The sequence below is a fragment of the Pristis pectinata genome, chromosome 38, assembly GCF_009764475.1.
Source record: "Pristis pectinata isolate sPriPec2 chromosome 38, sPriPec2.1.pri, whole genome shotgun sequence".
Classification (NCBI taxonomy): domain Eukaryota; kingdom Metazoa; phylum Chordata; class Chondrichthyes; order Rhinopristiformes; family Pristidae; genus Pristis; species Pristis pectinata.
This window is the reverse complement of record NC_067441.1, coordinates 4921522-4949489: the sequence shown is the minus strand read 5'-3', so window position 1 is coordinate 4949489 and position 27968 is coordinate 4921522. Positions and strand designations below refer to the sequence as shown.

The 27968-nt window shown below is 43.3% G+C and overlaps 1 protein-coding gene across 4 annotated transcripts; it reads right to left on the bottom strand.

The window, feature by feature from the left end:
* Positions 1-18: 18 nt before the first annotated feature.
* Positions 19-27674, bottom strand: LOC127586982 (G protein-coupled receptor 137Ba-like). 4 transcript variants are annotated; one of them, XM_052045043.1, is made up of 11 exons: positions 27527-27657; positions 21964-22174; positions 20717-20840; positions 19506-20046; positions 17852-18276; positions 15111-15160; positions 8126-8351; positions 7770-7919; positions 6191-6319; positions 4730-4851; positions 19-2900 (listed from the first exon to the last, which is right to left on the bottom strand). In XM_052045043.1, exons 5-11 carry the CDS (start codon positions 18218-18220, stop codon positions 2729-2731), a joined length of 1218 nt encoding a protein of 405 aa, XP_051901003.1. In that variant the 5' UTR covers positions 18221-18276; positions 19506-20046; positions 20717-20840; positions 21964-22174; positions 27527-27657; the 3' UTR covers positions 19-2728. The 4 variants fall into 4 exon arrangements, with proteins under 4 accessions (XP_051901003.1, XP_051901005.1, XP_051901004.1 ...); XM_052045045.1 differs by having other exon boundaries at positions 17852-18273; XM_052045044.1 differs by lacking the exon at positions 21964-22174 and having other exon boundaries at positions 27527-27664.
* Between the last annotated feature and the right edge of the window lie 294 nt (positions 27675-27968).

The window sequence follows — 27968 nt, the reverse complement described above, 5'->3', positions numbered from 1 at the left end:
ATGATCCATCTTAGCAGGTGTTGGCAGAAATTTTTATTAAAACACCTTCCATGAGTTATAGTACAGTAACCAGTACAAATTTAAAACTGCTTTAACAGGTTATCAAAAGAATTCATATATATTACACGCACTTGGATACAAAATGAAAAGAAGCAACAAACTCAGTGCTTTATTCCAACTCACTGTGCCACTGGGCGAGTAGGCCACGTAATTTCCCATCTCAGCTACTGCCTCCTCCACCCAGACAAAAATCTCATCAGCCATGCCATTCAAGGACACGGAGTAAAGAGAGAAAATAACCTAAAAAGGTAAAAATTAGTCAGTTTTTCAATCAACTTGAGCCCCTCATTATGAGAAGCTCAAGATGGGTCTCTGGGAGCTTTGAGAAACCAGAGCTGGCAAAAGTGCAGCCATTTTAAAATTGCAAATGCCCCATGCTTGACATTTAATCTGTGGCAAGTTATTTTGTGTCAGCCAGAGGGCAGCAGGGAAACTTAAAACAGTCAGTCCCTTGGTCTCAGTAACTAGCCATGCAAGTCTTGTCTGACGTTCACACTTGGGGCCAACGTGAGACTGCCCAGTACTGGACAACACATTCATGGTGCTCATAAACTGAAATCCACATTTACTTCTGGAGAAATTCAGCTGCCTAATCAGACAGCGATAAAGGAACAGGAACAAAAGGTACAGTAGGAAATTAACATTTAAAATAAATAGCAGGATCATCTGCTCCATTCAAACACAATCCTTTTGTGTCAAAGCTTTGTAAGAGCAGCAAGTGCAAATGTCACTATATGGAGTGAGAAACAGAGCAAACAGCAAGTCTTCAGGTTATTGGTTCTAAAGCTGGGCATGACTTAGAAAATGTATATACTTGGGAGGCTCAATCTGCAGTGCCTCCACTTGCAAAGGCTTGCAATGTTTGACTGTATGAAGAAATTTCCCCCACATGAAAACATGTGTTGCTTAAACCTTCAATTTGATGTGAATCATGTCAGTGATGTAAAGTTATCATGTGGCTGGAGTATCATCATGGACTGTCAGCTCCTTTATTCCCCCATAAATTGCCCCGTGGGCCGGGTAGTACAACTCTTGTGCAATGTGAGAAGGTGCCACAAAGGCAAGGAGAGTCTCAGGTTCGTCCCTGCCCTGCACAGAGTTGATGTTTTTTCAACTACTAAAGGAACTTGCTATTGCTCTCAGTGGCCCTGTCTGAGGAGAGGAAAAAACAACAGTTCAAAGTTTGGCATCTTCTGCCATCTGGTGTGCCTGACTGCCAAGATGTGTGTATCAGGGGGATGGAGTGGGGAAGTAGACATGTCGGATCAGACTTCACTACAATTGAATCCACAACCAAGAGCATCGATATCCATTTTACACCAGGCTCACAGTTCATTGCTGCCAAATCATATGCTGTTATCTAGGCATCTGATCTCACCACGGCCTTTAGACCTTGCAGGAAGATGTGGCATCAACCAATCAAGCACAAATGTCCCCTTCTCCAGGGTCATCTAGTTCCCCCACCGTTCCTCGGCTAGACTTTAATTTTAAGTTCTCTGTGAGTTAACAGTCACGTGGTTCAGTAAGTTGCTTTTACTTTGGTCATTCATGGTTTTGTTTGGCTCCTCTGAGTCACTGAAATGCACTGATAAGTGGCTCAATCAATATCAAATGGTGCAGTTCAGATGAAAAGTCATTAACGTGAACCATTGACTGTATTTCTCTTTCCACAGATGCCACCCGACCCTCTTGGTATTTACAACTTTTCTCTGCTTTCATTTTACTACATCTGCAGTATTTTAGTTTTGTATCATGACCCGTTAACCCACTGTTTCACAGACAACCCGTGGAATCATGATCAATTTCAGGTGAACTCCAGCACTCCTGTAGGAACAACTGCAAACCATGGAGGTGAAACTAGATGTGGGGGTGGGGGAAAAACAAAACATGGGGAAATAGATTTTCCTGCCCATTATAAACCAGTTCCACTAAACAGTACCGCTGACCACAAGATGGTTCCTACAAAAGCCAACAATAGCTGTTTTGTACCCTGGCCAGATCCAATGTAACTCAACCTGCCCACATGGAGGCATGTAGAATGATAAAAAAAAAGTGTAGGTGCTGGAAATCTCAAATAAAACCAGAAAATGCTAGAAACACTCAGCAGGTCAAGCAGATCTGTGGAAAGAGAAACAGAGTTAATGTTTCACCTGTTGTGATGATGGTCTTTGACCTGAGATTTAACTGTTTGTCCTTGCACAATTTCTGTCTGACATGCTGGGTATTTCCAGTATGCTGTTTTTATTTCACGTAATAGTACAGCCCAGCACTAACCAGTGCATTCGAGAATGGGTGAAGTGGAGGAAAAGTAAATCCAACAGACCTGATGGGAAAAGGTACAAGCAAGGCTGCTGCAGCAACGACCTGCTTGGTACTCCACACTGTCCCTGCTTTGGCAATCGACAGCAGCTACTCAGTCACAACTGAGACTGAATGTTCCAAAAGAAACATCCACGTCATGGTGGTGTGCACCATATGGTCCCCCCTCTTCTTCGGTAGCCAGCTTAAAGCCTGGTGAAATAATATTTGTTTGGCTAACGCGCTTAGAATCAAACAGCAGTCCCAGCTGCAAATGCAAAAGATGATGCTTAGAACAGTAATAAATAAAAAGAAGCCTCTCATCAAATTGGAGGGTTTATGGAGTGAACCCATGGAATGCTTCAAGATTCTACGTCTGCGGAGTGGAGTAGAACGTGTGGTAGTAGTTTGTGCCTTGGATATGGTCTCTGGCAAAGAGCAGAGGTGCAGTGGTACTTTGGGTTCCACCTTCATACCAGGTTGGCTCACTGCTGCGCCGGTCATTCCCGTACCAGCCATTACGCTGGAGGCTGCTGGATAAACTGGAAACAGAAAGGGAAAGTGTGTGAGGCAGGTGACACTTACAATCTGCAGGAGGCACTTCGGTTTCAGCTCCATTTCCAGCCTCAGCTCCCTCTCAAAAACACTGCACAATAGAAACGCAGTGGATACGCACGCACTTTATCCTTGCAATCACTATCATATTTATTCTCACAGATGGTGGTGAGTTGCTGGATCTCTGCAGTTTGCATGTTCTCCCTGTGACTATGTGGGCGCTCCATTTTCCTCCCACATCCCAAAGATATGCGGATTGATAGGTTACTTGGTTGCTGCAAGTGGCCCCTAATGTGTTGGTGAGTGGTAGAATCTGGGGATGGGAGTAGATAGGGTGGTGGGTGGGGGCATATGGGAGTTGATGAGAATGCGCAGAGAATAACATGATTAACATGGAACTAGTGTAGATGGGTTGTAGATGGTTGATGGGCTGAAGGGCCTGCTTCCACACTGTCTTTCTATTACCATCATATTGAATGGCAGGGCAAGCTTGAGAGGCCGAGTGGCCTACTTGTGCTCCTTTTTTCCTCATGATCTCACCTTCCACTGACACATACACCAGTGCATGTGTTATTGCACTTCCATCAACAGATAGAGCTGAGCACTTCAGGGGCAGGACTAATCTAGACAAGTTATCACCCCACAACAAACAACAGTTCTGCTACCCTGAGGGGAAGTTTTACGGACCATCTAGTTTGGGCCTAATGAAAAATTCAAACAATGGGGCACATACTTTAATCCTGAGCATCTGGACTCTTCAATCAATGTCGTGCAGAGGGTTCAGCTGCAGGCGACAGAGCAAGATTAAATCTACAGAGAAAGAAAGCCCCTGGATTGGTGCATTCTTGTCAATCCAGAATCTGTAGGGCAGATTGGTGGGAATATCATTACAGATGGGGAATGCCAAGTACCCTGCATTTTAGGTGCTGCAACAAGGCAGCTAGCAGTTATCACTCTCGACATTGCTCAGTGCTTCCCACTGAAAAAATGGTGTAATACATAGACATAATGGAAGAACATGACCAGCCTCTGGTGTGATGTGATTGGTGAGGGTAAAACAGCACATGGCATGCTCGCCTTCGTCGGCTGACGCACTGAGTACAAGAGTTAGGGCATCATGGTACAGTTGTACAAAACGTTGGTTAGGCCACACTTGAGAGTATTGTGTTCAGTCCTGGTTGCCACACTACAGGATTTAGCTAGAGAGGGTACAGAAGAGGTTCATAAGGATGTTGCTTGGATCCTAGGTTGACTTAGAAGCAAAGACTGAATAGCCTGGGTCTGCTTTCCCTGGAGCAAAGGAAGCCGAGAGGTGTGGTGATAGAGGTATATAAAATTATGAGAGGCAGAACTTGGGTAGATAGGCAGAGTGTGTTTCCCATGGTAAGGGCATCTAAAACTAGAGGGCATAGGTTTAAGGTGCGAGGGAGGAGGTTTCAAGTGGATCCAAGGGGTAAAATTTTCACACAAAGGGTAGTTGGTATCTGGAATGAGCTGCCAGAGGTGGTGATGGAGGCAGGAACAGTAACAACGTTTAGGAGGCATCTGGACAGGTACTAGAATGAGCAGGGCATAGAGGGAGATGGAATTAAAGCAGGCAAGTGGGAAGAGCAGAGACAGGCAAGATGGTCAGCATAGGCGCGGTGGGTCGAAGGGCCTGTTTCAATGCTGTTCAGCTCTCTGACTCAAAAATAAAATAAAGGAGGGTGATAGCTGAGCAAGGCGCTCCAACAGACAACAAAAGACCTTTGATAAAGTTCAGGCGAATAGTCATATATTCATTTGAAAGGGGGTAAAAGAAAATGCTAGAGTGTACCTGCCCTGTTCACTCTGTGCCCCCGGGGCCCACACAGAGTCATCACCTTCAAACTGACGGGGATTGTCAAAGAAATACGAGCGGGGTGCAAAGCTCTGACCATTTATTGTTCCAGTCCCAGCCTAAAGGAAAGAAACAAGACAGTCATGCATGGAAACATAATGACACCCTTCAAATTAAAATTCAATTTAAACCTCATCTTTAATATCCCCATAACTGTTAACTACTCTTTATCCTGCACATCACCACCACTATATTTTTGGCAGCTTTGCTGTACACCATTGCACTGCAGTTGCTGCTTATCACTCTGGCACTGCTTACACTGCCAGGATAAGGAAAGTTGCCAGGGTTTGCTCCCCAGTTACATCCAACCTTGGGAGATGGACAAAACAGTGAAGCCGCTTGCTCTTGGCACACCTGCCTAATTTTAACGTTCCCGTAAGCTGCAACCACAATACTGGTGCATATTCCTTTGCAGCAATTTCCTGCCCATTGAAATGAACTTGTTCAACTGGATATAAAAGATCCAAGCAGCCTATTCCAATAACCACAGGATATTATTGCCCTGTGCCTGGGATAAACTCACCATGAAGGCTTGAGGAATGTTCCTCATAGCAACCAAACAGTCGCAATTCAACATATCGTACTTCATATTAGTGTGCAGCCAAGGGTTAGCATCATTCCTCCCAGCAAGTGCACTACCTTCAGTCCTGATAAGCATGACTATGCAAATCAAGTTAAGAACTTGACCATAATCTGAGGACCGAGTTCAATTTGCTAGCCATAACTTGCAAGCCCCTCATTTTAGGCTGCTGAAAGCAGAATACTCCTGTGGTTTACTGTAATTCCTCAATTCACCCAAAATAGGTCATCTTGCCACTCTGCTGCTTTCTATTGTAAGATGTTGCCACTAACACACTGACCCTCACATGCTCGACTCTTCTTAGCTGTCATTGCACCAAGAAGCACTTGAAGGCCCATGAGAGGCAAAGAGAGATCAACAAGCGGAACAGTCACTTAAGTAGCATGGGTGAACAGAAATGAATTGAATTCATGAGCCGGGGGGGAAATAAAGGATGAGTATTTAAGGGAGAAAGAATTATACAGGGTCTTGACCCAAAACGCTGACAGTTCCTTCCCCCACCCACACATTGCTGCTTGACTCACTGAGTTCCGCCAGCAGTTTGTTTTTTGCTCAAGAATTAATGAGGGTTAGTTTAAGGAAGGTTAGTGTGAAGCAGGCAGTTTAAATACCATCCAGCTGTGGGTTTTGTCCATGTGAGCAGGCAGGGATGGGTTGAACTCATTTGTATCGATCCTATGACTGGAGTACATAGATTAGCTGGTGACCACCGAGCACAGGCAAATCTGGAATTGCTCAACCCAGCAGCCTGCAGGTTATCTATCATCCCCAAAAGGGAATGCGGATAAAAGCATGGAATGTAAGCCATCTTGACTCACCAGGTCCTGAGCTGGTCTCCGAACACGGAAAAACAAAACCAGCACGGCCGTCGGTAACAGCTCCCAGAAGAAGAGGATGCAACCAAACACGAGATAGCCTTTGTCCCCGAGATTTGACATGAGATCAGCCTGTGGAATCGAAAAACACAAGGCTAAATTGCTTCTTACAAAAAAGTAAACCCTCCCTCACGCAGACAGGACACACCAGCAATGTTCATCTGCACAGGAACGTGGTACTGCAGATTTTTGCAAATAATCTCACTTAGTTCATCACCATGTTTGACTTTGCATCAAGGAACAATGATGATGATCTTCTCCCATCTCCTGAAGGCTTCATTGGATTATCAGCATTCTTTTCCAGCATTAAAACGTTCCAGCCACTCTAGAGATGGGAGTACTTTATCCACCTTTATTGGTGGTTTCCACACTTTTCCCACTTTCACATGGTCCATGTCTGACTTTTCCCATTCTTGAGTTTTCTATCTCCATCTCAAGGGCAGGCTAATGACTTGCATCCATTACAAGCCCAAAGACTCCCGGAGCCGTCTCGACTGCACCTCCTTCCTCCGAGGACTCCAGCCCATCAGCCACCACATTCAGTGAATCATCATCGCAACTTTCAGTGAGTTGCCACCACCAAACGCACATTCTCCTTCCCTCTCTTTCAGAATTCTGAAGTGACCATTTCCTCCTTGACATTATGGTTCATTCCTCCATCTCACCAACAGCTCCCTCTCACTTTAATTCTCCATCCCACTCTCACTGACCTGTTTCTTTGACCTCTTGCAACGTTTCCAACAAAGCCCAATCTAAGCTTTGGGAATAGCATCTCATCGTCTCACCTCAGGATGCAGCTTTTCATCTCAAACTGGAAAGGTTGGTTCTCTGAAATTGCTGAATTTAATGCTGAACCCACAAGGTGTTTCAGACGACCCACCTTGCCAGTTTGAGATAACAATACCAGCTCGACCTGACTTGGTCCGCTGGGTATTTCCAGCGACTACAATGGTCTGCATCTCACACTTCCAACAGTTTTCCTCTCCCCTCTGTCCTCATTCATCTCCCATTTACACCTTCTCCACAGATCAGTTAAGATTAAGGCAGCTTCATGAGCCTCTCAGCCAGACCACCACCATTAGTATCATTCAAACTCGGTCTCCATCCTCTGACAAGTTTTCCCTCTGTTCAACCCTTCTTCCCTTTTCTTTTTAAGGAAGTAAAACATTGTTGTTTTCTACTTTTTCCTCGTTCTGCTGTAAGATCATCAGTCTGAAATGTTAACCCCGTTTCTCTCTCCACAGCTGCCGCCTGACTGGCTGAGTATCTCCGTTTTCTGTTTTTATTCAGCTGCAGTACTTCAGATGCATAAACCAGAGCAGATCCTACTCACAACAGCAGATGATCAGGAGTAGAATTAAAAGTGCGATTTTCCTCCAGTGCTTTAAGCCAGAGGAATTACCCAGTTATTGCCTTGGTCAGTGGGTTCACAATGGAAGCAATTCCAGGTTTGGTCAACAATAAAACCACATTTAGTAACATAAAGGAATTAAAAACTAAAATGCTGTGATCTCACATTTACCTGGTCAGAAACATTGTACCAGCCATAATCGAAAGTGTCCACGTGGGTAGCAGGTGAGCGCATTACAGCAACTAGGTTATAACAGGCTCTGCTTGCATACAGCAGGATAACTAATCCTCCTACAGCTGTGGTCTGGTAGACTGATGTTCCCTGCACAAAAAAAAGAAAAACAAAGTGAAATTACTTTTTAAAAATTGAACTTACAAAATACAAATTAGTTATTCCAACTAAAGAGAAAAGTCCCATCTCTCTTTGACTGATCAGCTGCATTTATCCACTTTCTCCATATGGAGCTCACAATATTGAATGCAAATGACAAACAACGTCAGATCCAAACTTTTCCCAGAACAACTTACCTTGGATTCCAAGTAGATGTTGGTCGAAGGTGAAGTTTTAGCGATGATGTAGAGACAGGCTGCCAGTGTAATGGCACAGACAACAAAGAGGGAGTCGTTGATGATTACCCGCACTAAGACAATGGCTTTGGTCTCCTCATGTTGAATCTTCACCAGCAAGGCACAAGTTAAATTCACTGTCAGAAACACCAGGCTTGCTACCAGGAAAGCCAATCGTATTGGGAGCCTGAAACACAAATGTTCGCTTGAATTAAAAGACATGATGGAAGGAAAGAAAACTTCTCAATCATAAGACATCATACTTAAGTCACAGTGCTTTTGGCTAGCAATTGACCACAAACTAAATTCATGTGACAATTGAGGAGATATTTATCCAGAGAGACTGGCTGCCATACTTTCCTCCAAAGATGAGTGTGTTGATTCATACTGCTGAGGCAGCTAAGGAATATTACTGTGTGCAGAAAAAGAAAAGGGACCAGCCAGTGTTCCTGCCCCTCTTAGTAACTTGTACTGAAAGTGCACAAGCATAGATCCTTTGTGAGGTCAAGACTGGACGCACCCTCACTAACACTCAACATCTAAGGTTTTATTTTATTTGAGACACTTAAACTTTCTCAATATTAACCTATTCGAAGAGGAGCTATTCCTGCCAGGGACATGACCAAACACCAAGGGAAACATGCTGGTGGAGGGAGAGGAAGAAAAGAACCAAGGTAAAAGGTCCTCGAGCAAAGAATCAGCTGCATTAATTAGTTAAGTGTCCCAGGCACAGAGGGTGGGTGGAGAGAGAGCAAAGAATGAAAGAGAAAAGCCATCAGCAGATGGCACCAACAGCTTGGATTTAATATTTAATCAAATCTACATTATCGAAAATAGTTATTAGGAGAGTGTGGGTGGAAGTGATTATATCATTGCAGGGTTCAGAGGACAAGACAGGTTTACACTTTATTCACTGGAATTTTACAAGCCCTATTTGAACCCCTGGGTGAAATTAGAAAGGAAATAAATCAGATCTACTGCTATTCTGTATGTAAAGCAATCAGTTCCCACCATTTACCATACTGGCCTGCTGCATTTGCCCACATTAATGGTCTCATTACCAAATGATTAAATTCCCTGCTTGACAATTCCCAGAGAATTGTTTTTGCTGTGTGAATCCCGCCAACTGGACAAGTTCCATGCTCTCCAGCTGGAGTGAAGCAGAAAGGTTCACAGGACAAGCAAAAGTGGAAGCTGTTTAAAAAATGAAAATGTCTGAGGAGGTACAGAAAGTAGAAATAGGGAGAAAAAGATGTTTTCAGAATGGAGGAAGAAAATAAATATGGAGAAGCAGCATTTTAAAATCAGTGCAAGTAAGATAAGTGGGACAGGGAGAAGAAAGTTCCAGTAATATTACTGTCTGGAGCTCACACATTCAGTTAAAGGAGAATAAATGTCAGTTTGCACATATTGAAAATTAAAAGGCTCAACGCAAAAAGGTTTACTGCTGGGAGACAGACTGAGTTGAGTTTTATCCTGTCATTTCTGATGCCTGCACAAATTCAGCCTGATCAATGGCATGAAAAATTGCCGTTCTGCCCACTCGGACAAAATCCCAGGTGAAATAAATTTCAGCCAATTTTCAATCCAGATCTTTGAGAGACCAGACAGCACTGAGCTACATAAATCAGAGTGGCACTGGCAATCTTACAGTTGCAGCTGGTGTGGGAAATGGAAATGTCACAATGTCTCTGAAGGGAATGATTTCAAAGGTTGAGATTGGCGTGTGCACACACAGAGGCTGACACACAGCCACAACGACTGACATAGGCATACCATCACAGTCACACATACTGACAGTGACACAAACACACAGGTAGTCAGTCACACACAGAAACATGCAGTCACAGACAGACGAAATGTACAATTGCACAAATTCTGCTAACTAAAAGCTATTTACATGGATGCAATACTGATAACTAATGGCATGAAAAATCACCTTTCTGCCCACTGAAGACAACCCAGGTGAAATAAATTTGAGCCAGAGGTCCGAGCCCATGTTTCCTCACATCTAATTGGGGTCCAGAGTGGTCTCAATTATATATCGTGCAACCCCAGTGTTTTGCAACAATGACCGCACAGAATCATATCCTTTCTTCCAATCTGGAACTATTAATTACTTAACACAAACCATGCTGTCATACATTCAGACTTATAAAGTGTTTAATTGTGGTCCCCTCCACAAAATACATCCCAATTCAACACAAATTGGTCAACCTCCTTCTAGAAATTGTAAGGAAACAATTGCTTTACTCAGCACCCGGCAATTATCTGGTGTGAGTAGCTTGCCATGCTCCACAATGGCTAGTGATGGCAAGCAGTGACCGAAGACACCAGCCATTGGTGCAGGACTCACAACCATCAGAGATCGAGGTGTTGGCTGTGGGGGAGCAAGTAGAAACGGGATTCTTCCACCATCTTAATTTTTCCAACTCACTTCTTCTGCAGGAACACTCTCCACACACCCATTCTTCATATTATCACAAGCTGTTCAATTGCAGAGTCATCACAGCAGGTAGATCAGGATCACAGTAGGTGTTCTGGCTGATTTCTCTCTCCTCCACCATCATCATAATCAGAAGTTTCATTCCCTTTACCTTCCTCATCCACTAGCCCTGGTAAGCCAGAGAAATTGGGATTCTGATACCAAACACATATTGTGTGTGATCGCTGGAAACAAAATGTAGTCTAAACAGATGACTGGCCTTCAGATTGATCATAGAAATGGGCACAATTACTTTCAGTGTCCTCAGAAAAGCAAGCCTGCAAACACCAAGTTCTATTACATCATACTGGCTTGGCCAAGAGAATGGAAACACTATCCCACGGTGACACGATTCCTTCACCTCCGCAAGCAGCCAGATCTGACTTGCCACTTCGAACCCTGTGCAACAAACAGTCTCTTTCTGCAAAATGACAGCTGTGAAAGTCATATTAGAAATTAAATGAGGCAGAGAGCAAGGCAAATTAAAAATTTCGGGGAGAAAGGAAAAGCCAAAACATAGCATGAAAAAAAGCTTCACATCAACTCTCAGCCTGAAGTGAATTCATTAGAGCTGCAAAGACTATTTCTGGAGGCTGGAGTGGTGTAGTGGTCAGAAAGCAATTTATTGTTTTTATGACTCAGGTCAAAATCTAAACCAGGCTGAGTTGTTGAGATTCTCTCTCCACAATCTAAAGAAATTACAGCTGACCCCATTTCTTGCTGCCCCTCTTCACCCTTCAAATCATCTTCCTGTTATAGAAACCACAAACCTGAGCCAGTTCTCATCCTTGCAGAATCTCAATTCACACTTCCACCACTTCTACTTCCAGCTCGCCACAGGAGAGGCAAACAACTGTGCACTCACCACCACACCGTAATCCAGAACCACATTTCTTCAGTGACAAAGAGGTACTACATAATGTACTTTCTGCTATTGCTGCCAACCTGCCCTATCAACGGAGATCAGCAGACAGGTAACTATATTGAATATCTAAGTTCTGCGTGTTAGCGTGACCACAATCACCCTGTGATTTTCCACCTTAAATATCCACCTGTTCCCACTCTCACCCTCAGATCTTCACCAAAGCTCGAGCATGTTTCAGAAATGGCATCTTGTCTTTCTGCTGGGGCCTTCTGCACCCGTCTGGAGTGGGACTTGTTTTCAGTTTCCCTGCTTTTCTTTCTCCTGGGCTTGCCTGCTGCAGGCATGAGTGGCCCATAATAGCCAAAGCACCATTCTCCAGCAAATTATTTGCCCTTTTAGTATAAAGGAAGCTTTACTGCAGGTGGGAGGTGCATGCCTCTGCGTTCACACTGTCATGGTCTCACCTCTTTATGGGATCACAGAAATTTACAGCATAGGTGGTCACTAAGGTGTGATAAAAAGCTATTCAGTTAATCCCCCTTCTGAAGTTACAGCACATCAATATTCATCCAGCTTCCTTCTCAAGGCTGAGTGAAGGTTTGCCTTAACCTTACTTTCAAACAGTGAATTCCAGACATCCATCACCCTTTGGGTGAAAAGATTTTGCTGCTTCTGAGTTACTGATTTCTCGCCAAAGGAAATGCATCCTTCCTGACCACTTTACCTATGCCCCTGCTCGATTGTTTATCCTCCACCTGCTCTGTCCCCTCCCAAAAAACATACCAACTTATCCAATCTCTCCAACGCTGACAATGACGCTCTCGTGTCCCTCTTGTGATGCTGTTACCTTCCTTTCTAACGATTAGCTCCAGCGGGACCTCTCTCCACATATATTCTATGTCTTGGTGCATTAAGGAAAGTAAGCTACACCCCTTTTTTTAAAATCACCCTTGACTACTACCTTCAGTCCCCATTTCTGGTTCTGCCATTTAATGTCTATTTTCTTGCCTTGTTTGTCCTCCCCAAGTGCATTACCTCATACTTGTCTGGACTGAATTTCATTTACCAATGAGGCTTATGACATCTTTCAGTTATGCTGTTAGGAGGTAAAGTGAAACAACTTGGACTTCAGAGGGAGGTTGATCTTCTTATGCTGAATCAAGGGCATTTTTGTCCTGTGAGTGCTTGAACTGAAATTACTAAAATTATATCTGCTGCTAAACTTAAAGGCACTGAGCTTTCTACCATTAAAGACAGACATGTAGAGGTTTGACATGATCGCTTAAGGGAGTGGGAGCTCAACATTGCTGCTTGCAGATTTTTCAGGAAACAGAAGAAAGATAAAAAGTAATGAGGGTAGAATTACAAATGCGAGGATGGATGAAAAAGTGGAAGTGTAGACGCAGAGAGAACAGGAGCCAGAGTAGGCCATTTTGCCTTTCAAGGCTACTCCACCATTCAATATGATCATGACTGATCCTCTATCTCAACACCACGTTCCCGCTCTCTCCCCATTCTGCTAGATGCCCTTGGGATCATTAAGTGAGCCTGTGTGGCTGAACAAGTACAAAATGGAGCAATTACACCTTTGGAAATATACAATAGGCTCCCACTCAGAGAGGGGGAGAAGAATGAAAGACAACAGGGCAACAATCAGTGATTTTAATTACTCTTAAATTAACTGGGAACAGAATATCAGTGTAGAAGATATACAGGAGATAAATTATGCATTCAAAAGAACTGTTCTCAGCCAGCAAGAGGGGGGCAGTTTGGACTAGCAAAAGGACTTATTAGTGGGAAAGAAATTTGGAGCCAACAATCATAATTCAGCTAGATTTAATAGAACCTAAATAAGGACAAAGACCAGGACTAAAAACTCCCAGCTGGGGAAAGGGCAATTTTACTAATCCACAACATGACCAAGTAAAGTGGACTAGAATTTACTGCTTGAGATTGATCAGTATTTGAGTAGTCCCAAATATTCCCAAACCTACGTGATCTTTCCCATTTATCATCACTTCTCAGAGCTGTACTTCTTTAATAAATATTGCTTCCAATTCACATTTTTAAAATTTCATTCTCCGTGTAATTAGGGACAGACCTGGGAGTGGATTCTGCCTTGGGCACTGGTTGCCTCAGTCAGCTGCTGCCATGTGTCCGTACTAAGGAATCCTCTCTGCATCCAACACTTGCTCAAGGTGCAATGGGTGGATGTGGCCTGTCAGCTCCCAGGAGGCTTTTCTGAGGAAAATGTTGGGGAACTGGACTTAGGCTGCAAGCTTCAGACAGTACACTTGCTGGGACCAGGTTTGGTTGGGGAGTATTGGCAGCCAGAAAGTGGCTTCAAGTCCTGGAGAGTGGGCTATTGACAGCTGGGGTGAGAAAGAGAGGTTAGAGTGGGAGAAGGAGAGTGGATAAAGGAGAGAATGTGGAAGGGAGGGAAAGGATGAAGGAAGGAAGGGATTTGGAAGAAGTGAGGAAGGGATGTGGACAAGAGCACATGCATGCAAGAACATTAATAATGCCCTGATACTACAGTTTGCTTGGTTGAAAATTTGTTTTCCTGCCTCCTGTTTATTTTTAAGTGTTTCCCAATCCTTTTCCTGCTACCTACAAAACCTGCAGGTTTTCATTCAGAGTTCTCACATAGTAAATTGAATCCTAAACAGATCTCCAACAGCTGAAATGTTGAAAGGATCTAAAATAATTGATCTGTGCAATTATTGGTAATTAAATAATTGAACCGTAGAAAGACAACTGGTAGCCATGAAGGTCACCAGGGACAGGATTAGAAAACCCTTTTGTAGTCAGATGCCAGGTGGGGTCACAAAAGGCACTGAGCCTTAGTTTTGGGTCCTGACTTTGAAAGGCTAAAGAGCCCATGCCCTGTATATATCCTTAGCAGCTACCAGTATTTACAGATACCAATACTGAGTAATTTTAGTACAGTATAACCCCACATTATGGAAGTGTTCCTAGAAAACTATCCATATCTCGATTTTCTGTTAACTTGAACCCTTGACAAAAATTAACTAATTTGTTTCTTTCACATTTTGTGCTTACTTAGTTATTTTTTTTCTCACATAAATTATGCAAGAGTGAATTTTTATTCTGTATTGCACATTTTTTGGTTTGTGATCTGTGAATTTCACAAGGGCAGATTTCCGTTACCACAACTGCCATAACGTGGGGGTGCACTGTGCAGGACCTACAGCACAAAAATGCTTCTAATTCAGCAAAAGAGGATTTGTTCTACCTCAGAGCACCATAAGGAAGGACTACTTTAACCATGCAACTGATGACCATTCTTTGCAGTCACTGACAAGAACAAACTACGAATTAACATTCTAATTGCAAATTACAGCAAGGCCACATTGACCTGACAATGCTGTGCACTTGTAGTAATATCTGCTCTACTAGTGTAGAACTCAAGACCCCAGCCTCATGCAATTAGTAGAAATTCAAATAGGAACTATGCTGTGCCTTAGACATGAGGTACTGAAATAGGAACGAATCTCCACCATTATCAAATTCTAATTCTGAACTTTCCCCTTTCTCCTCATTCCAAAGTTTATTACAGTTGATGTCTCACTTACAACTTTTTAGCCATCTCAGGGAAATACTTAGCTTTCGTCTTGAAAACCACCTGGAACATAAAAAACGTTTGGTTATTTCAAAGTGTGTTCACGTAGTTGAGTTTAAGCCTCAGTCTGGAATAACCCTGAATGAATGGGAGACACTTCTCTCACAGGAACAGAGATCGCTGACTCACTCAGTTAAAAAAAGTATAAAAATGCTTATCCTGATAATATAAAGGAGCAAGAGACTGATTTTTCCCAAATTGTTTTTCATATGATGCTTGCTTATTTTGACAACTGCTGGCAAGAAATGACAGCAGTGACTCCAGAATCACTGCACAGTGAGTGAGTTCATCTGCTTTACCTGGTGACTACAGCAGGATGGTTTTTCAGCACAACAATGTAAACACGTCACCAGTATCATGGAAATGCAAAAGACACAAGAGAAATTCAGCACAAGGACTTGTATAACTACCCAAAATCAAAATACTTCCGATGCTGGACATCTGAAATAAAAGAAGTAGGAAATACTCAACAGGCCAAATAACACTTGTGAAGAGTGAGACAAAAGTTGATTTTTCAGGTCAATGACTTTTGTCAGAGTTCTGAACTCCACATGTACTATCTGATGTGCCAAACTTATATTTAGATTCATTCAATTAACTGAATTGCCAGCTGTTATGGTGGGATTCAAATTCATACCACTTGTCAAACTCAGATCGGAGGAAAGGTCATTGACTCGAAAGTTAACCCCATTTGCTATGTTGAGAAGTCATCACCCCAAAAGATTAACTTTGTTGCTCTCTCCATTGATGCTATCTGATGTGTTGAGTATTTCCAGCATTTTATCTTATTGTGATTTATACAATTATACTGGTGCTATGACAACAGTGTAACATGGCTCCAGCACTGAGAACAAAACACTTTCAAAGGTAATGTATGCCCTTTTTAAAAACCAGGAAGATCCCACACTGCATTCCCCATGTACAATTGTTAAGCTAGACTCAGTTCAAATGATGGTGGGGCAACACTGGTCACATTACTTTTAGATTAGAAAGCAAAAGAGGACAGACATCCAGCTCCTGCTATCTATGTTAGTCTGTGTCAGAGCATGAACACTTGCAGGCTAGATCATCAGCTGCTGTGTAACCTGCTAACAGTAACTTTGCAACATCAGAGGAAGACTGCCTGCAACAGCGGCAAGGTACCAGCATCTGTGCACAAGCAGATTGAAAAACCCAGGGAAAACAAGTGACCAAAAACTAGAATCTAAATTTCTTTTTAGTGAAAAATAATTTGGTTGTCCTGTCACTTCTCAGCAGACAGTGGTGAAATAACTAAAACAAGTGTGATTCACACTAGAACAGCTCAAACCTCAAAAGGCTGTAACAATCCAACAATCATTAACCACAGCTGAGATCCTTTCAAACAATGACAGCCACCCCCTAAGTGCATATGGTAACATCAGCTGGTACAGTCCAGAGGAATCCTCCTGGGCAATATATGCAGCATGGCATGATGGTTAAGTTACCTGGCTAGCAATACAGAGATGTCAATTACTGATCCAGAGATACAAGCTTGAATCTCACAGCAGCTGGCAGATTTAACTTCATTAATTACACAATAAAAAGCTGGCAATCATAATCAGTCATGGTGACCACATACCACCAGAATGTTGTTAAAACCTACAGGGCTCACTAATTTTCTTCATGGAAGGAATTCTGACCCAGACGCGCCTCCAGATCCACAGAAATAAGGTTGATTCTTAACTGCCTCCGAAAATCACGCAGGAAGGAACAGTAAAATTTGCCTTGCCTGCAATATTGACATCCTCTGAATTAATTCCATTAAAAAGGATTCAACATAACAGTATCCAGTCACATATTTTAATTGCCTTTTCTGGTGCTTACAGGCTATTCATTTCCTTCAATATAATTGTAACCATACAGAAAGTGAAGAACTTTAGAAATGAATTATTCCGGGATATCCTGAAAAGTATTACATAAACCTGATTTTTTTTTCTTTAGGTAAATAAAATGGAAGAGTGGATTTTAAAGTGCTGATATGGCTCTGGATGAGGAAGGGATAAACAGATCATAAAAAGGTAAACTCTGCTGTTGATCATCTGAAAACAGGTAGAATGGCCCTTGAAGTGGACGAATGCTTTTAAGTATGCAAATATTTCTCCAAAGGGAAATAATTACATTTACATTGTGACATAATATTTGAGAGCCAAAGTGGTTCACAAATGATTTCTGAAACACTGATGCAACAGTGAACAAACAGTGCAGCAAATTTGCATTCAGGCAGATTCCTGAATAAAGAGGAACAAATTACATGCGATTTTTTAAATTCTAAATTGTTGACCAAGACAGCGAGAATCTTCCTGCCATCCTTCAAAATGCGTCGTGGAATCTTCAACGATCATCTGAGCAGTACCTTGATTACACATCCATCTGAAGGTTGGCACCTCTGATATGGAGTGGGGCTGCAACCCACAACCTTCAGGTTCAAGGCTGGACTGTTAACAAGGCAAGGTAACAAGTGATAATTTGTGACCCTGGATTCTAAAGATTCTTATTTCCTGTCACCGCTAAATAAAACTTGCTACACAATTAGCTGCGTAGTTACAACTGTCAATAGTAGCCTGCAAAGGCTGTGTTTACAACCAATCATCTGACCTGGTCAGACAAATTTCAGAGGGGAAAAAAGTATCAGTTGTCCCAAAAGCAAGTCTCTAGACAGCTTATCACACTCACCTGAGCAAAGTACATGTTCATGAGACTGAGGGTGAAGAACTGTAGGCACACTGGGAAACAGTAGAGTAACCAGAAAGAAAAGGGGTCCAGAGAATTAGCTTTGATAATGTCTCGGAAATAAAATGAGAAGAGTGTCATCCTCAGGGCAGCCCACAGGAGGCACAAAAAGAGGAAGACTGTCTGGTAGCTGAACTTCTTGTGTTTGTAGTGTAGTACCAGCCACAGCTGGATGTAGATGAGGAGGAAGAGGAGTCCATAAAGTGCAGTGTAAACAATGGTCAGCCCCAGAGTCACAGAGGGTGGTACAGCAGGCTGCAGGGGTTCTGGGCTCACAGTGCTCATCTGAGAACCCACTTGAGATGCTTCCATCTTCGAGTCTAGTGCTATGATTAATCCAAACACTGACTTGATCACAGAGTAATCTACTAGAAGGAAAGAAAATGTAATCAGTTTGAACCTTTGACTTCATTTATTAATCAGTGAGCTAACAGGCAGATACCACCAATGGAACGGAGCACGAAATACATGCACCAACTATCTTTCCCCACCCTACCCCTAACCAAAGTTAATAAACAACCTTCAGCTGCTGGTTCAAAAAAATACAACTTAAATTAAGACATGTGAGAAGAGGTGGGGATGGCAAGGGGAAAGAGAAGAAAGAAAATCAGACGGGGACTCAGACCCTGAACAAAATGACGTGGCTCCCCCCAGAAAATGCAAGTTGAGACATTAAGGACAGGATTGGGTTTGGTTGTAACATTCTCTGTCCAACAGAGAGTCACGCATATAAACTTAGGAAGAGCATTCATCATTAACTGGTACCCACAACACTGTCCCCCCAGCAGGGTCAACTGAGGCCTTCAAAAGGGAGTTGGATAGGCACTTAAGAGAATGTAATTAGCTTGGCTCTGGGGAAAGAGCAGGGTAATGGGACTGGAGGGATTACTCTACGACAAGCTGGCATCAGCTCCTTGAGGTGAATGGTTTCCTCATGCCCTATACCAATTTTATCGTGATTCTACAAATGCACAGCAACCCCCAAGATATTCAGTTCCAGTTTGAACACTTAACTCCTTTCAAAAACAAAGCTTTCTGGCCAATGTGGGCTGAGTTGAGTGAATGTAACCTCAGCAAACACCCGATAGCTCAGGGAAGTAGCTTTCACCTGCAGCAAAATCTGTTATGGCTTTGTCAGTCAAAAGTAATTTTCCCCATCTGGATGGCAAAAATTTCCTGTAAACCAGAAATTCTTCCCCATTTTGGGTACTTGCTTTAGTAAATGTAGACCAGCTGCTGCTGGACTTGGAAGCAAATTGGGAAAAGCAACGCTTAGCATTAATGCTTCCTGCGGGCCCACACCAGCTGTCCCATGGCCTCGGTGCCAACCCACTAAAATTGGGGAGTATTGTGTTGCTGGCCATTGCTAAAGAGAAACTGGATCCAGATTACAGATACCCAACTAAATAATGCTTCAAATGCCATCAACACCAACTACACACTGTGGGTATTTCCCCATTACTGTTGCCAATGACAGCATCAGATTGATTTCCAATTAAGGTGCAGATCCCCAGATTTTTAGAATTCTAAGTGAGATATCCTGAACAATCAATAAAGACATTTGGAAAACCGAGTAGTTTAAAAGTTATACAAGTACCCAGGCCAACTTCAATTTAATTACATCCTAGTGACATCAGTCACATGAGAGTTTTCCAGGAATTCCTCTTGGTAGGTGGCTCAGGAATATCTGAAGGCTTGAGTGTGAACAGTAGAGAAATACAAGAGAGATCCTTGCTCACTTTCCTTATGTTCAGCTGTGATCAAACTCCATCAGGAATGAGACATTTGGTTTTTAACCGTGTAGTCAAAAGCAGCTTGCGAAAACAGTTTCTTCTTTGCAGTTTCAACTGGTCTGTTTCTACCCTTCCCACCCGCCTTGGCCCCAGTAAAAGGAAAGTAAAATTGTTCCGTTGCTGGACTGTGTTAACGTTAACAGTGCGTCATCTGATCCCATCCTAGTGCTGGTAAACAGTTATCGAGTCAGGACTGGAATCCTACTCCTCCACTTGACTGCAGAAATCGGGCGAGTTCTTCCTGATGTCCTTTAGGGTCACTTCCTGTCCAGCTGGGCACAGATCACTTTAATCCAGCACGGAGTCATTGGCAATCAGCTGTCGGCCAGCACACCTCTCTGCTGCCTGTTAAATAATAGGAAAACATCTTACATTTCATCATAAATCCAAATTTAGAATTTTCACCAATATACTGTAGGGAAATAAGCACATCTAAATTGATGCATTTTAATATTGTGCAATATACTTAATTCTAAACTGCACTGCCAACTCGAAAGGCTCTCCTTTTCTCCCCCCCATCCCCCACAATTCACGTTCGCAAAGCATTGCTGGTGGGGACAATAGGGGGAATATTCCCAAGAATTTCACTTACCCACTATTACAGTTTACTGAAATTTTGGGGCCAACACAACTTGGCTTGTGGACTTCATTACATGTCTGCCACTACTAAACACACGGTGACAATGTTATTTTCCAGACACTGATGCAGAGGCTACCATTACACATCCAGAGGTTTCAACAAACTTAACGACATGCCAATCACTGTTATACCAGTTATCGCATGACAAATATATTCCAATGAAAATTCTTTGTTATTTCAACATTTTTCAATGAACCCAAGAATTCCATACAAAATCATTAACACATTGGTAAATGTATCCGTAACTTGAAAAAACATTTGATACACACACTTAGGACAGGATGGGGAGAATTTAATTAACTATCTATATCACACAGCAACAAGCCAAGGAATGTTTGATGGGTCAGTTAGAGGGAGCTTTACACTGTATCTTACCCTTTTTACCTCCCATCCAGACTCTGTCCTCGGAGGTGTGTATTGGGACAGTGCAGAGGAACCATTACTCTGCCTCCTCACACACTCACTGGATAGGGAAAATGTGGAGTCTAGCGATAAAGGCCTAAAAAAAAGATTAAATGCAGAGTTGAGGGAGCTTTCTACCGTACCCTATCCTGATGTGTTTGAGGGTATATCACACACATTCTACTGTTCAATGAATTTAATGAAACAGTGCAAAAGAAGCTTTAATTTGTATTTAACCCATGCTAAATCTGATCAGTAAGAACTTAATAGGACAGTATACACATCTTTATTCTGTTCTCACCCCGACAGTGTTTGTTATTGACATGCTATCTATTACACTCCCTCACTGATGAACATACACACACAAAAAGCCAGGACAAACATGATCTCGTGAACACCTTCAGATAATGAGTCGTTACTGAATATTATCTGAATTGATGTGATTTTCATGTAATGACTTCTCCCTACTCACTGTGCTCCAATGATAAAGGCTTGAAGAACAATACACAAACTGGGAAGAGAGAAAAGCTGTCCCTACACAGAAGAGCAGCAATCAAATTAGAGGGTGTTCTTGCAATGTAATGTGTCAATGCAAAGTCTGTGCCTGAGACTCCAAACAGAACAGGCTGAGACACCAACTTTGCCAGTTTTACCATGGCAAATGGACAGGAGGATTCAAGTACTTCAAAGCTCACAACCAGAACAATGTTGCGTGTTTATTTTGGTGTCAATACCAGCTGCACGAGACCCACACATCAGGAAGCAACAGTTCAAGGCAGTGTTTTGCAGCAATAAGTCTGTGTTTGCAGATATCTGCATCCGACTTCACTACAGTGTGCTCCCTTTCCCTGCCCAAATGCAGAATCAGCAACATTAGGAAGTATTACCCCATTCCCCATCAGTGACGCGCACAGGACTGTTGAAGGATTTAATCCAGATTGAATTACAGGGAAATACCACTGTTTCTTACAAGTATCCAGTGAGACCTGATTAAATGAAAGAAACTTGGAGGGAAATAAACAGGTAAGGTTTTAAATCATTTCCTGCAACATGGCTCCCTGAACAATTCTTTCCTCTAACAGGACTGTTTAGCTCACTGTGCAAGAATTGAGATACAGTCTCTCCACATAAAAAAAAAGCAAATAAAACAGACATTTGAGGTTCCATAAAAGTAATTTCAGAAAAAGAAACCGACAGGAAATAATTTAAAGATCAATTACCTTGGGACTGTCAACTGGCTGCCAGATTATTTCTCGGAATGAATTTTCATAACAAAGTCACTTCTCTTCATCCTCTCAAAAACAGATGCTCTTCTGAATGGCGAATCCAAAAGATGCACTTTTCACACTGACAAGAACCATACTGAACACCTTCCTCTTCGAATACCAATTCCACTCTGCTATGCATAAAATCTGAGGGCTGTGTCTGAGACTGCAGGTGGTAAAGTGCAACATAAGCAGACTTCTGTGACCCAAATAACAAAGAAATATTACTATGGCTAAGTTGTTTCCCTTGGTGGGTGAGTCCGGTACAAGAGGGCACTGTCTTAGAATTAGAGGGTACCCACTTAGAACAGAAATAAGGAGAAATTTCTTTAGCCAGATGGTTGTGGATTTATGGAATTCATTGCCACATACAGCTGTGGAGGCTCGATCATTGGGGGTGTTTAAGGAGGAGATTGACAGGTATATAATTAGTCAAGGTATCAAGGATATGGGGAAAAGGCCAGGAATTGGGGCTAGATGGGAGAATGGTTCAGCTCATGGTGAGGTAGCGGAGCACACTTGATGGACCAAATGGGCTACTTCTGCTCCTTTGTCTTATGATCTACTGGGGAAGCTTCTCAGTTCTAATGAAGGAACTCTGACGCCAAATGTTAACCAGTTTCTCTTTCCACAGATGCTACTAGACTGGCCGAGTTCTTCCAGCATTTGTTTTTATTTCAGATTCCAGCACCTGCAGTTTTACTTGTTTACCATTTCCTAGGAAGCTTCTCAATACTAGAAGCACACCAGAAAAAGCCAATGAAATGCTACCCAAGCTTCAACCGATGGTCAAGCATTTTCACATGACATCAAGGTGCAGGAATTGCACCTTGTGGGATTAGTGGAATGCAGTTACACATTCTGTAGATTAGCAGAATGTAGCAGTTAATTATTTACACAGCTGTCATCCTTAAACCATCATGTATAGAACTGATTTAATCCCCACTTTGAACTGATAAACTGAACATCCTCAAGGTCTACTTGGAAAAGTCATTATTGTTTTTCCTGCAGTAATAAAACTTAATGTCAGCAATAAATGCATCCATGCAAAATTTATATTTTCATTCATTTTGTTTAAGAATGTCCCACATGATTTTCAAAATTTGCATATGGACTAACAATACAATTTTTTGCAGGACACATTAAACAGGGACATGATTTTGGTAACATGGTGGACTGTGGCAAATTTTAAAAAGTCAACATGAATTCAAAAATGAACATGTTGTTACTATTACTAATTTCAATTCAATTGGACTTTATAGGTACCAAAAACTGTTGTATCTTTTGATTATTTTTAACTGTAAATGTCAGATTCTGCCAAAAACTAATAAAAACTGATAAAGTATCTGTGAAGTGAAGAAAGAAAGCAACACCCTCTTGCATACAATGAATTTACCTGTGCCTTTCTCACAGAATAACAGACTTCTCACTTCAAAGTAAGTTGCCTTTGAGCAAGTATTAGCATATTTAAGTTGACCAATAATTTAAAAACTAAAATAAAAAGAGAAAATTCTGGAAACACTCAGTCGGTTACTCAGTATCTGCAGAAAGAGAAGCAGTTAACATTTCAGGTCCAGGTCCCTTCATCTGGGTACTGGGAATGAGAGAAAACACATCAGATTTCCAACAGCTGCAGTTTTATTTTAAATTTTCAAACTTAAAAATAAGCCAATTTATCAACTTTTCTGATGTTGAGGAGTTTTCTACTCCACTTCAAAAAACATTCCTTTACTTATCACAAAGATTCCCTCTTCCATCCATGTGCATAATTTAATCATCAAGGCAGCAGAGGACCTGAAGGTCAGACCAGGGGGTTTCCATTGATTTTTAGGGGCACTGATAGTCAATCCTCTCTCATCTGTGTTGATCAGCTACGGACAGGCTTGGGGTGGGGGTATGCAAGTTTTCAAGTCAATTCCACTCCTATTTCTTATGTTCTCATTACTTTCTATATTTTGATAGTGGTTATATGATGTTTATTATGATATATCACCATTGTCTGCTCCCACACCTCTAATTTTGTCAAATGAAAAGCTATGAAAATCAAAATAAATGCCTTAAAGCATTCATTTTATCTGCTAATATTACTAAAGAATAAAAATCTACCACCACCAAGCCTGGCCACAATTATTTCCCCACACGGGCAAGCTGGGCTTCTGTGCACATTTGCAAAATTGTTCATTACTTTGCATAATCTCTGGGGAATTCTGATAGCAGCCAGTGCCCTATCATCCTGCTTACTAAAGAGCAATTACCAGTGTCATCACTATTCCGTTCATCTCATGATCAATTTCTATCAAGCCAAGTTCATCCAACAATCCAATTCTCCAACACCACTCTCATATTCCTTGAACAAGAGAACTTGATATCTGGCAAGGGATTCCACTGTTACCTTTCATTTCATTTCCTTGGACATGTCATTGATTATTTCATCATTGCTACAAAGCCTAGTGTTCCTATAAACTTAATCACTTACACCCAAGCTGTGAATAAAATGTAAAACTCCAGTAAATTAAGCCAAAGATTTAATAATCTGAGGTTTAGAAAAGGAAAGAAGATTAAAATTAAAATATTGCACTGTCCTGGGAAATAACAACTTGGGACCAGTAATGATTACTTGAACACTGACGATAAAGTCAATGCAGATTGAGTAGCATAATAAGAATTAAACATGAAAAATATGTCCATCTTAATACGAACAGGAAATAAAAGAACGTGGTGCTAGTAGCGTTAAAGGTCAAAAGTAAGAGAACTGCTCAGACAACCAAATGTTTGTATGCCTCAGAAACCGGCCAAAGATAATGGCTCCCTTGATATAGGGCTGACTTGACTTCTAGTTTCGAACAAACAAAACACAAAGAACCAAAGATGATGGAGATCTGCAAATCCAATTGGAGACTGGAGATAGTGTGCGGAGAAAACAAAATCAATTCAGCTCAGATGTCATTCAATACTGCAAGCATACTCAACATGAACAAGCACCAGACACATTTAACTACTGTACATAGTTGCTCTATATTAGCAGGTGCACAACACAGACATAAGTTAGTGTTATGGAGCCAATAACCTTTATTAACAGGCAGCAATAAAAAAAAGACTGGGGAACAACAAACGTCTTTTTCGTTACATGGAGCAATAACTGGCTTAAAATATTGCTCCCTCAAGGACATTTTGTACAGCACTTTGTACTTTTATGCACAAGTAGAAGAAATGGTTGCGCCACATTTTCATTGCTGGAGAAACACAAAATGTAACTGGACATAAGAATTATTTTAAAATCCAGGTTCTCTTGCTTTCCCTCTCAGGAACTGAAGAAGCTGCAGTTGTCAATATGCTCACCTATTGCAATACATACTGCAGAGGCCAAATCTGATAAATAACCTGCAAATTGACTAGCAAACAAATGACCACACACTCCTGTCAGCCAAGAGTCACTACCTTGAGGTTAGGGATGGGGAAACGAAACAGGCTGCAGGCAAGTGCAGATTTCGGTCTCGCAATGAATGAGAGTGCAGCCTGCATTTTGGTTGTTAGCCGTAACACCCAATCGCAGCCACTGGCACGGCCATCCAGCGCCAGGCCCAAACGCACCCAGCGGCTACCTCAACCAGTGCCAGGCCCAAACGTGCCCAGCGGCCACCTCGCCCAACGCGAGGCCCAAACGCGCCCAGCGGCCACCTCGCCCAGCTATAAACTATATACAATAAAACAGTGCAAACCTTTACATTCGTGTACAGATCCATCATTAGTGTTACCTTTTTATATAAAAAATACAGCACCGATGCCACTCGTGTGGCTCCCTGGGGTGCTACCCCAATCCCGTATTTGCAATATCTAAGGGGCTTTCTCGCCTGACCCCGCCCCTCCCTCTCCAGTGGCAGAAGAACCCTAAACTATGGTCCTTCCACACCAAGCCCTTGCACTGGCTGCACCCAGCTTCAGTGCGTCCCTCAGTACGTACTCCTGCAGCTTGGAATGTGCCAGCTGGCAGCATTCGCCTATGGACATCTCGCAGTGCTGGGAGACCAACAAGTTTCGGGCAGACCAAAGGGCGTCTTTCACCGAGTTGACGACCTTCCAGCAGCAGTCGATGTCAGTCTCTGTGCGCGTCCCTGGGAACAGCCTGTAGATCAGAGAATCCTCTTATGCAGCTGCTGGGGATAAACCGTGACAAGGACCCTTGAAGCTTTTGCCACACCTCACAGAGATGGGCGACTGTCTTGTCCTCAGCGCAGTCCTCCTGGGGGCAGCGTGCGCTGGGAGTGATGTTCCAACCATGCAGTAAGGATCTGACTGGGAGGGCCCCTCTCACCGCCAGCCAAGCAAGGTCTCCCGGTGCTTGTCGGTGAGTTCTGGCGATGAGGCATTCTGCCAGATGGTCTGGACAGTCTGCTCAGGGAACCACCCCACACTATCCATCCAAGATGGAGCGGGTCCGACAGGTCACCATGCACAAGTCCCTGGACAAGGGGGGCAAAAGTGTCCCCAATGTCGCCCTCATCCTGATGAGCACCTTCGCCTGTGGCTGCATCAGGCTGTGTGTGGAACCAAAGTACGTGGGCACCAAGTGTCACTATGTCCCGAGGTTCTACCTGTCCCGTGTTTTTTTTAAAACAAAATAAACTTTATTCATAATAGAAGAAACTTTATATAATAATAAAACAGTGCAAAGCTTTACATTCGTGTACAGATCAATTCTTAGTGTTACTTTTTATAAAAACCACAGCACCGATGCCACTTGTGTGGCTCTCTGGGGTGATGCCCCAATCCCATATTTACAATATGTTGCGAAGAATGGGCCTGGCCCCATTGCCGCACAACACCCCAGTCAGCTGGACGTTGCCTCACTACCTGTCCCTCGGGGAAAAGTTCTTCCAGACCAACACCTTTGACCACAAGTCCATCCGGCAGTGGTCAGCACGGAACGTCCTGTAGACACTGCAAGAGGAGCACTCGATGGATACTGTGGGGTGGCTCCCTGAGCAGACTGTCCAGACCATGTGGCAGTGGCACCCCGCACCAGCAGACACCCAGACCATGTGGCACCCAGTGGCACCCTCGCCCAGCATGACACCCACACGCACCCAGTAGCGCCCTCGCCCAGCATGACACCCACACGCACCCAGTGGCACCCTCGCCCAGCATGACACCCACACGCACCCAGTGGCACCCTCGCCCAGCATGACACCCACACGCACCCAGTGGCACCCTCGCCCAGCATGACACCCACACGCACCCAGTGGCATCCTCGCCCATCATGACACCCAGACACCAATGCCGACACACTTGTTCACAGTGAGAGACACACACACAGGGGCATACTCGTTCATCACATAGCACACACACGCTGACTCACTTGCACACTTGAACACACTCACTCTGGGAGGGCGGTGACACACTCACTCACGAACCGCGATGACCATGCAGCAGGGGAGCAGCGGTGCTCAGCGACCCCTGACACCCCACCCCGCCGCCATCCTGAAGCATAGCCCAGGGCGCCTGACGCGATTTTTTTTACCAAACTTTGCGCTGAGTTGACTGGAAATTATGATCCGGTGCTTGAGTGGTGGAGACGGCCTGCCCCGGCCCCCTTGGAGCCCTCGACGAAGCTGCGCTGCCGACGCGGGCTGAAGGTGCGACTGCCCCGGCCTCAGGCCCACTCCCCCACCGCGGCGTCCGTTTCCATCTGGGCCAAAACACCGACGGCAACGCGCCTGCGCACAGCATCCGCCGGTCGCCGGCGAGCACGGCAACGCGCCTGCGTACAGCACGCAGCTCAGCCGGCAACGCGCCTGCGCAGAATAACAGCTGGCCCGGCCGTAAACAACACACTGCGTCTGCGCACCGCCCTCAGCAAGGGATGACGGTAGCTGTAGTCCGTAAATGGACCACAATGTGTTTTTTTTAAAATATCATTTAAATTCTCACAATAGTTGTTTCCGAATTATAAACGTGAAGCA

What these genes read in the sequence shown, in the direction of transcription:
- LOC127586982 (XM_052045046.1), bottom strand. Translation starts at nt 18,220, where the DNA reads ATGGAAGCATCTCAAGTGGGTTCTCAGATGAGCACTGTGAGCCCAGAA. An exon ending in CCTGAGATGGCTAAAAAGTT is followed by an intron (nt 8,352 to 15,110) that starts GTAAGTGAGACA and finishes TTTGTGTTTCAG; the next exon opens with GCTCCCAATACGATTGGCTT. An exon ending in GGTACAATGTTTCTGACCAG is followed by an intron (nt 6,320 to 7,769) that starts GTAAATGTGAGA and finishes TCGATTCCACAG; the next exon opens with GCTGATCTCATGTCAAATCT.